The 9680-nt window shown below is 67.6% G+C and overlaps 2 protein-coding genes across 3 annotated transcripts in view; one reads left to right on the top strand and one right to left on the bottom strand.

Moving 5' to 3' along the window:
* The window catches only part of DAPK3 (death associated protein kinase 3), a 183039-nt gene that overhangs the window by 99688 nt on the left and 73671 nt on the right, over positions 1-9680 (bottom strand). The gene's annotated exons all lie outside the window — the stretch shown is intronic.
* ANKRD24 (ankyrin repeat domain 24) lies at positions 282-9521 on the top strand. Of its 2 annotated transcripts, none has more exons than XM_075444044.1 (19): positions 282-557; positions 3075-3205; positions 3305-3393; positions 3707-3771; positions 3984-4041; positions 4121-4191; positions 4426-4532; positions 4619-4806; positions 5338-5363; positions 5520-5612; positions 5893-5997; positions 6115-6159; positions 6285-6383; positions 6460-6532; positions 6650-6771; positions 6849-8084; positions 8714-8851; positions 8947-9012; positions 9219-9521. In XM_075444044.1, the coding sequence occupies exons 1-19, from the start codon at positions 522-524 to the stop codon at positions 9294-9296; spliced, it is 2826 nt and encodes a 941-aa protein (XP_075300159.1). In that variant the 5' UTR covers positions 282-521; the 3' UTR covers positions 9297-9521. The 2 variants fall into 2 exon arrangements, with proteins under 2 accessions (XP_075300159.1, XP_075300158.1); XM_075444043.1 differs by lacking the exon at positions 282-557 and adding an exon at positions 1783-1964.

Raw genomic sequence — 9680 nt, 5'->3', positions numbered from 1 at the left:
GCAGGGATGCTGGGAAGGGCAGGGGGGTGCCAGGAATGGGCGGGGGGTACTGGGAAGGTCAAGGGGTGCTGGGGAAGGTCAAGGGGTGCTGGGGATGGGCAGGGGGTGCCAGCAGGTCAGGGCCCACCGTGCCCCACACCGCCTGCAGCCCCAGACTCCCGAGGGGGCCAGGGTCTGCTGCCCCCAGACCCCCCAGCTCCCCTCCGGGCCTGGCCCCTCACCTCCGTCTCCCAGGGCACATCAGGGGTGCAAGCAGACCCCCTCCCCCCGAGCGGGGCTGGGCCCCCGGAGCCCCCCCGGCTGCCCAGCGCTGGAGCTGTAACCGCAGCCGGGCTGTAACCCAATTCCCCCGCGCCCGGTGGCCCCTCTCCGGGCACTGCGGCCGGTGGGGACACGGCAGGCGAGGACGGGGCTCCGGGAGCAGTGGGTCTGGAGGCGGCTGAGCCGGAATCGGTGGGGGAGAGACCCTCGAGCACGGCCGTCCCCCGTCCAGGTGTCACGGGGCTGAGGCTGGAGCCGCCATGAAGAGCCTGAAGGCCAAGTTCAAGAAGGTGGACGTGAGTGCCATTCCCAGGGACATGGGGACTTGCTCTGGGATGTCCATGGGGACATGTCCTCAGATGACCCAGGTTTCACAGGGACACAGGGACCTGCCCCGGGATGTCTATGGGGACATGGGGACCTGCCCTAGGATGTCCATGGGGTCCTGTTCCGGGATGTCCCGAGTTTCACAGGGATGTGAGGACATGGGGATCTTCCCCAGGATGTCCCCAGTGTCACAGGGACATGGGGACGTGCCCTGGGATGTGGGGTGGCTGCTCACCATGGGGATGGCAGCCCCGTGGAGGTTGGCACTGCCACCCTGGCTGGTGGTATCGAGCTCCCAGAGCACCCAAGGGTGCTCCCAGGGCCATTGCTGGGAGCGGGGCAGAACAAAGGAAAAAAAGGCAGCGCCAGGGAGAGGGAAACAGGTCGCAGGTCCCCTCCCTGTCCCCTCCCTGGGGACGGCTGCCAGCTTTCCAGCTGCCACAGCCAGCAGAGCCGGCATGTCGATGCTCCTCAATTATTCAGCACCAGCCTGGCAGGGTGCCGCATCCTCCGCATCGCATCGGGCAGAGGGTGCCAGTGCTGTCCCCGGTGCCCATGGCAGCACTGGGCAGACCTGTGCACTGGGGACACATGGTTGGGGACACATGGACACGGGCTGAAGCCCCCCACGTGGAGTCTGCAGGCCTGCCCTGCTTGGGGTGCTCCGTGCCTCAGTTTCCCCACACTGCCCTGGACACTTTTGTGAGTGGGGAGGAGTGAGAGGCTCCTGCTGCCCTACTGCCTCTGGGGCTCTTCCAGGGACCCTTTGAATTTTGGGGTTCCCTCCTTGAGGAGAGTTTGCCGCACCCCGGAGATGCAGGCAGGGGGTCCTGCCCCTCCCTTGGCCCCAGGGCTGTGGCGGGAGGGAAGCCTGTGCACCCCAGGGCTGGGGGACCCACATCCCTTCCTCGGGGAGCAGGATCTGGGTAGCAGGAGGATGCTTATCCCCTTGGTTTGGGGGTGCATTGCTGCCTCAGCTTGAGCATGGGGTGAGAAAGCTGCTCCCCCCACCCCCAACGCTTCCCGCTTTAACTGGGACCAGCCTGGGTGCTGGTCCCTGACTGGGACCTTGGTACCTGCTCGGTAGCGGCAGGGATGCGGGGATGCCTGGAGCTCTGGATGCTGAGGAGGGAGGGAGGGAGGGAGGGAAAGAAGGAGGGACGGAGGGATGGAGGGAGGCGGATCCTGGCTCCCACTGCGGCAGGACCCAGCTCCCGCCCGGGCGGCGATGCTGGACCGAGCCGGGGTCTGGGGTCCGCGGCCTGGAGCCCCAGCCTGCCCTTGCCCGGGCGGGGGGCGAGGGATGCATGGCTGCCCGCCGCCTCCTCCTCAGCACCATGAAGCAGATCTGCCTCTGTGCCGCTGCCTCCTTCGCGGTACGTCCCTGTCCTCCATCGCTGCTCCCCCTTGGTCCCGTCCTCCGGGGTAAGCTGTGTCACCCCCACCCCACCTGGACCCCCTCCATCCCCATCCCCGGCTTCGTCCTCTCCAACCTGCTTTGTCCTTGCATGACAAGGGTACGGGGGGGGAGCGGGCACCACCCTCCCAGTTTGCCCAGTAACCCTGGGAGACTGGTTTATTCCCCACCCTTGGACGGGGTCCCCTGGCCCCGGAGGGCTGGAGGGGCTTGCAGGGGCACCGGGCAGGCGTGGTGGCACTGGTCCGGTGCCCGGCACTGGGCACCAGGCTGGCGAGGGACAGGACGCAAGCGGCTCCCGAAAGGTGACATCCATTTCCTGCCACCGCGGCCGCAGCGAGCTCCGGTTTGTCGTCACAGGCTGCGGGGTGAACCCAGGGCTTCCCGTGCTGGTCCTGTCCCGCTGCGGGTCGCTCCCTCGGGAGGGGGACATGCAGGACCACTGGGCCAGCAAGCCCCCCCCATCCAGCCCCGATCCTGCGCAGGATTGTGCCCTGTAAATCCCAGGGAGGCTGGGGCCATCTCGGGGGAACTGGTCTCGCTGTGAGCTGTGCTCGCCCTGCCTTGGTCCCGTCCTCGGTGGGGAGCAGCGCAGGGCTGGGAAGGGGCTCGGTGGAGAGACCTGGGCAGGGATGGGGCTCGGGCACCTCCTGGGTGCTGGCCGTGTTTAGCAGGGGGATCACTGGGATGGCGGGGACAAACCCTGGGGCAGGGACAAGCAGGCAGTGTCGGCTCGCTCCCAAATCCTAGCTGGTCACATCCTGTCCCATGCACAGCTGAACTGGGGCAGCTCTGTAAATCTCCCGGTCTGTGAGCTGCAAACTGGAGATGGGGGGGGGCTGAAGGGGATCCCCCCCCCCAGTCAGCTGTCCCAGCTAAACCCTCCATACCTGGGGCAGATGCCACAGCACTGGGAAAGGGGGTGGCCCAAAGATGGCCACCCCAGGGGACAGGGACAGTGGAAGACAGCAGGGATGGGGGTGAGGACAGGCACCCGAGCCCAGCCCAGCACCCTGCCTGTCCCCGGGGACGGCGCAGCCATCACAGCCTCCTCTTGGCTTCATTGTAGAGCCAGGACTGGACAAAGAATGATGAGAAGCTCCTGCAAGCTGTGGACTACAACGATGCCGGGAGGGTGACATCACTCCTCGTGCGCAAGAGCCTGGTCCCCACCAAGCTGGACTCGGAGGGCAAATCCGCGTAAGTGCTGACCCACGGCCCGGGACACCGGGGACGCAGGGCTGGGGACAAGGCTGGGGGCCGGGGACGTGAGTCCGACAGCCCCTGGTCTTGCTGCAGGTTCCACCTGGCCGCCATGCGAGGGAACGTGGACTGCCTGGAAGCCATGCTGGCCCACGGCGTGGATGCCATGACCAAGGACAGCTCAGGTGAGGGCATGGCTACCACGTACCCCCGGCTGATGCTGTGGACCACCCAGGGCCACCAGCACACCCTGGTTGTTCCCACCCGCCGGTGGGTGTTGAGGCTGAGGGGCCAGAGGTGACGGCCACAGCTGCAGGGGCTGTAAATTGTCCCACTTCCTACGGGAACTCAAGCACTGAGTGATGGTGCTCCTGGGGTGTCCCATTCCCCCTCAATCCCAGTCCAGCAGATCCTCCTGTATGTCTGTCCCCTAACTGGTCCCCTCTGCCACAGACCCACTGCCTGACCTCTGACCTGTCCATCTGTCCCTCTCCCCAGGTTACACTGCCCTGCACCTGGCATCCAAGCATGGCCACCCACAGTGCGTCAGCAAGCTGTTGCAGGTACCGGGGCCGGGAACACGGTGCTGCGAGGGAGGATGGGTGCTGTGCCAGCGAGGGGTCCTCTGTCCTTGAACTCCCTTCCCTCGCCAGTGGTGCTGGTTGACATGGTGGTTCCTGGCACCTGCTGGGCCCTCTGCCATGCCCCAGAGCCACGTCCACTCGAGCAGTCTGTCTGTCCCCTGTCCTCCTGTAACCCAGGCTCTCTCCCTCAGGCCTCCTGCCCCGTGGATGTGGCCGATGGCAGCGGCCGAACAGCGCTGCACCACGCAGGTGAGTGGGGACGGTGCCAGCCCCGTCCCGCTCATGTCCCAGCGGGACGCAGGTCCTCAGCCTCTGTCCTTCTCCCCAGCTGTCAGCGGCTGCATCTCGTGCTCGGAGATCCTCTGTGATTTCAAGGCTTCCTTGAACGTCAAGGACAAGGTGAGATCCCTCTGCTCCTCGCCCTGCAATGCTGTGCGGAGCAGCAAGGGGCCAGGCTGGGGCTGCCTGGGAAATGCAGCAGCGTCTGGGGTGGAAGGCAGCCGCTGGCAGTAGCTGGGATGAAAACACACCGTGAACTGGGATGTGGAAATCCGGGAGATAACCGGAGCGGGGTGGCCCACGGGGGGATCTGAGCTTCGTCTGCGCAGCCTCACCCAGCCTGACCTTGCCCAGGACGGCTCCACGCCGCTGATCGTTGCCGCCAAGATGAGCCACTCGGAGCTGTGCCGGTACCTGCTGCACCGCGGCGCGGCTGTCAACTGCCGGGACCTGCAGGGGAGGTGAGCCTGCACTGGTGGGGACTGGGGGTGGACGGGGAGACGGAGGGGATGGCCCCCTTCACCTCTCCTCTCCCCACTCTGCCCAGGACCGCCTTGATGCTGGCCTGCGAGAACGGCAGCGTGGAGACGGTGGAGGTGCTCGTCAACGCCGGTGCCCGGGTGGCCATGGTGGACTCCACGGGTCACGACGCCGCGCACTACAGCCTGGCCACGGGCAACGCGCTCATCCAGCACTTCCTGCAAGAGGCTGCGCAGCGCCGGTCCTGGGCCAGCGGTGAGGCAGCCCTGCCACGCTGGTGCTCCTTGTCCGCGGGGAACCCACCCACCGGGGTGTCCACCCCATGGCTGGGGGAGGCTGAGCAAGGCTGGGGGGCACCTGCCCCCTTTTCCCACCCTTCGCCCATGCTGAGGCCCTCCCCACCAGCTGAGGGCTGGGAGGTGGTGCTGAGCCTCGCTTGCCTGTCTCAGTGTCTGCACATGCTTGCACACGCATGTTCACACGTGTGTATCAGCCGGTGTGTTTGTACGTGTGGCTGCGTGTGCATGTCTCCCCGTGTCCGCGCACATATGTGCATCCCCGCAGTCACACAACCACGTGTGTCCCCATGTTTGCCTGCCTGCGTGTGCCCCTTGTACGCACACGTGCCGCTCTGTGCCCGCGTGTGTGCGTGTACCCCCGAGTGCCCACCCCTGTACGAGCACATTCAGAGGTGCCCCTGCACCCACGTGGGCTCTGCCTGCTGTGCCCACCCCTACGATCCCCTAAACCTCCCCAATTTCTCTTTCCTCCTCCTCTGGCCCACAGAAGAGGAAACTGAGCAGACGTCCCAGGTAAGGGGCTGCCTGGCTGCCCACCTCTCACCAGGGCTGGCCCAGCCCCTGGGGGGGAGTCCCCAGGAGACCTGGGGCTCTCCAGGTTGGCAATGGGTCAGGAAGGAGGGAGGCCACTTTAGATGTGATGTCCCCTCTGCCCTGGTGTCTCTGCAGACGTCTTCACCCAGCCAGTCGTCCGTCAGGGAGAAGAACAGCACCCCAAGGAAGAGGAAAGCCCCCCTGCCTCCCCTGGGGACCCCCAGCCAGGTGAGAGAGGGGTGCCCCTGAGTTCCACACCTGACACCCCTTGCCCAGGGGGCTGTGCTGGCACTGAGAGGGGGGTCTGTGCCCTGCCAGAGCCTTTAATTCTCTCTCTGGTATCAAAAAGCCCGGAGCGTGGCTCACCCATGGGGGCACGTGGTGCCCAGAGAGCCGCCGCTGAGCCTGGCTGCGCTCCGCCTGCCACAGCCCCTCTGCCAGGGACGGGGCCGGCAGCAGGGAGGGGGCTGGCAGTGCCCGGCACTGAGGCTTGGCCGCTCATCTGCAGGAGGACCGGGACGCCTACGAGGAGATCGTACGGCTGCGGCAGGAGCGGGCCCAGTTCCTGCAGAAGATCCGGGGCTTGGAGCAGCAGGAGAAGCAGAGACGGGAGGTACCAGCGAGGCACAGAGTGGTGGGGGAGATGCCACCACGTCCCTCGGGAGCGGAGGGGATGGGAGGGATGGGGACAGCGTTTATCCCTCCCTGTGTTCTCTCTGTGTCCTGCTAGCGGGCAGAGCTGGACGAGGGCTCCCTGCGCTCCATGGAGAAGCAGGTGAGGCTGGCGAGGAGGTCATGGGTGGCCTCGGCTCTCTGAGGGGTCCTGGTGCTGGGGATGCCATCGGGGCTCTGGTGCGAGCGAAAGGGACCCCATGCTCATGTCCATGTCCTGCCCCACAGATCCAGGAGCTGGAGGAGCGGCTGGCGGTGCGGGATGGTGAGAAGGAGCGGCTGGGCAAGGAGGTGGAGGCTCTGCAGAGCCGCTTGTCCTCGCTGGAGGTAGGTGCGGGCAGTAGCTGGCAGTGCCAGGGGCGGGGGTGCGCAGGGGCTGACGCCTGCCACTCTGTACCCCCAGAACGAGAAGGAGAACACCAGCTACGACATCGAGACGCTGCAGGACGAGGAGGGAGACCCGCTTGACTTCCCAGGTAGGGGAAGCCCTCGGGGAGGGCTTGACTTCCCTGGGCAGCCCTCGGGGAGGTGGCACCCCACGGCAGGGAGCGGGGGCATGGGCAGGCATGCACCAGAGTCCCCGCACCCCGCAGGGGCAGAGCTGCTGCTCTCCAAGAAGACGCTGAGCCCCTCGGCCGAGGAGCTGCTGGCCACGCTGCAAGGGCAGGTGCAGTCCCTCACTGTGCAGAACCAGGAGCTGAGGGAGAAAATACAGGCAGGTCCCCGTCTGTCCGTCTGTCCCTCCCTGCCTCCGTCCCCTGGCCCTTGGTGGCCTCACCATCTCCTCGGCAGGTGCTGGAGAACTACGAGCGGGATGAGAGCAACCCGTCCACCCCGGGGGAGTTTGTGCCCGCCAGCCTCTACAACGCTCTCCAGCGCGAGCTGGAGCGGCTGCGGGCGCAGGGCTCGGAGCGGCCGCGGGGCACGGGTGCGAGGGACGAGGCCGGTGAGCAGCCGGAGGGACAGACGGCTGCCTCAGAGCAAATCCCGGAGGGGAGCGCGGCGCAGCGGCTCGCCGAGGAGCCGGCCTGGACGTGGGGCGAGTGCAAGGCGGCGCTGGGCGAGCTGCGGGTGCCATGCACGCAGACCTCCTCCTCCTCCTCCTCCTCCGTGGTGGCAGAGCGGGAGGCCGGCACCGAGCTGGCAGAGGCCCGGGCAGCCCTGCGGCAGGCGCAGGCGGCGCTGGAGGAGCGGGAGCGGCGGGTGAAGGAGCTGCAGGCCCGTCTGGAGGCCGTGGAGGCGACGGCCTCCCTGGGGGCTTCGCTGGAGGAGGCGTCGAGGGAGAAGGAGGCCTTGCTGGAGCGCTGCGGGCGGGCGGAGGCGGAGGCGCAGGCGCTGCGGCGGGAGCTGGAGGCCAAGGCGCGGGACTGGCGGGCGGCGGGCGAGCCGGAGCCGGGGGTGCTGGAGCGACGGGTGGCGGAGCTGGTGCGGCAGCACGAGGAGGTGACGGCGCAGCTGGGGCAGCTGCGGGAGACGCTGGGTCGCAGGGAGGCCGAGCTGGGCACCCTGCGGGAGCAGCTGGCCGGCCGGCCGGTGGGGCGGCGGGAGCACGAGGAGGCCCTGGCGCGGCTGCGGCGGGCGGAGGCTGAGGGCCGGGAGCGGCGGGAGGAGCACGCCCGAGCCACGTCGGCGCTGGAGGAGCAGGCGCGGGCGCTGCGGGAGCGGGCGGCGCAGCTGGAGGCGGCGGCGGAGGCCAAGGGGCGCGAGGCCGCCGGGCTGGAGGCCGCGCTGGCGGCGGCGGTGCCGCGCGCGGAGCACGAGGCGGCGCAGGAGGGGCTGCGGGCCGAGGCGGCGGCGCTGGCCCAGCGGCTGGGCGAGCTGTCGCGGCGGCACGAGAAGACGTGCGAGGAGGTGTTCCGGGTGCAGCGGCAGGCGCTCTTCATGAAGAGCGAGCGGCAGGCGGCGGAGGAGCGGCTGGCCGCCGCGCAGAAGCAGCTGGCGGAGGCGCAGGAGGAGGCGCGGAGGCTGCGGGAGCTCCACGGCCACGCCGAGGAGTCGGCCCGGCTGGTCAGGGACAGGGACAGGAAGGTAGGGGATGGGGAGGAGGTGTCGGGGGTTGGCGAGGGGCTCCTGGGTGGGGAAAACTAAGGGAGGTTAAGTTAAACTAGATATAAGGAAGAAATTTTTTACAATGAGGGTGGTGAAACCCTGGCACAGGTTGCCCAGAGAGGCGGGAGATGCCCCATCCCTGGGAACATCCAAGGCCAGGCTGGACGGGGCTCTGAGCAGCCCGATCCAGTGGAAGATGTCCCTGCTGATGGCAGGGGGTTGGACTGGGTGGCCTGGAGAGGTCCCTCCCAGCCCAAACCATCCTGTGATTCTACAAAATGGTGGCCCCGGGCGCTGCTCGGGTGAGCCCAGCTGGCCGGGTCGCAGGGGAGACACATGCACACACGTGTGTGCACACATGTACATGCACACATGCCTATATGTGTACACACACATGCACACACAAGTGCACATCCCTGCATGCACCTGCACATCCATGCACGCTTGCACACGTAAGTGCCAACACGGACGCGTGCATCCCCTGCGTGCGGACTTGCCACTCTCCTGGCTCTTCCCCTTTGGCTCTCCGTGGGCACGGCCGTGGGCGGACCCCGGGGGAGTTGGGGTGAGGGGTCCCTGGGTCCCTGTAACCTCTCTGCGCTGTGCAGATCACCGAGCTCTCCAAGGAGGTCTTCAGGCTGAAGGAAGCCCTGAACGCTCTCCCCGAGGCCCGGGGACCGCTGCAGTCACCCCCCGACGCTGCCGCCCTCCAGGCCAGGATCCAGGCGCTGGAGCAGAAGCTGGCGGTGGGTACCGGGGGGGCTTTGTGGCCATTGCCTGGGGGGTTCCGGCTTTCCAGAAGCCCCTGGCTCCCTGCTCAAACCCGCTCGCTCTCTTGCAGGAGACAGAAATGCGGCACAGCAAGGTGGTGACGCTCTACCGCAGCCACTTGCTCTATGCAGTGCAGGTGAGGTGGGGATGTGGCTGTGGGGGAACTGGGGAGACTGGTATGGAGGACTGGGGCACCAGCCAGCCACACACCTGTGCCCGCGTGCACGTGGGAGGCAGCAAGGGGCTGGATCCGGGGACTGCCAACCCCGGGGTGCTTGGGCCACGCGCAGAGACTCCCTGATGTCCCCTCTGACGTCCTCACCAATGTCCCCTCCACCCCAGGGCCACATGGACGAGGACGTGCAGAGGCTCCTGTGCCAGATCCTGCGGATGCAGCGGCTGCAGGAGCAGGGCCGATGAGCCCCTGCCAGCGCGGCAGTGCCGCAGGGCTCGGTGGCACAGCCAGTGGCACGGCGGGGGGGCCAGGCCCCTGCCAGCACCCTCTGTGCCCCTTTGCTTCTCCGGGCAGCGCCCTGTCACTGACACACGCACCCACAGACCCACCCGGCCCTGGGGGCCTGTGCCAGCCCCCCTGCGCCCCACACACCCCAGCACAGCAGCAATAAAATATTTATACTCCTGCCAGCGGCACCACTCATCTCTGGGGGGGGACGAGGGTGGGCACAGGGTGGTGGGGGCTCTGGGGGAGGTCGGTAGAGCTGGGGCTGGTAGGGGATCGGTGCCATCATCTTCTCCAGCCCCAGTGTCCCCAGATGGGAGCGGGTGACCGTGAAGGAAGGGTGG

This window comes from Opisthocomus hoazin, chromosome 27, assembly GCF_030867145.1.
Source record: "Opisthocomus hoazin isolate bOpiHoa1 chromosome 27, bOpiHoa1.hap1, whole genome shotgun sequence".
In the NCBI taxonomy this organism is placed as follows: Eukaryota; Metazoa; Chordata; class Aves; order Opisthocomiformes; family Opisthocomidae; genus Opisthocomus; species Opisthocomus hoazin.
The sequence above is the reverse complement of the archived record's forward strand: the minus strand, read 5'-3'. Positions and strand labels throughout refer to the sequence as shown.

What these genes read in the sequence shown, in the direction of transcription:
- ANKRD24 (XM_075444043.1), top strand. Translation starts at nt 1,896, where the DNA reads ATGGCTGCCCGCCGCCTCCTCCTCAGCACCATGAAGCAGATCTGCCTC. An exon ending in AGCTGAGGGAGAAAATACAG is followed by an intron (nt 6,772 to 6,848) that starts GCAGGTCCCCGT and finishes TCTCCTCGGCAG; the next exon opens with GTGCTGGAGAACTACGAGCG. An exon ending in ACTTGCTCTATGCAGTGCAG is followed by an intron (nt 9,013 to 9,218) that starts GTGAGGTGGGGA and finishes CCTCCACCCCAG; the next exon opens with GGCCACATGGACGAGGACGT.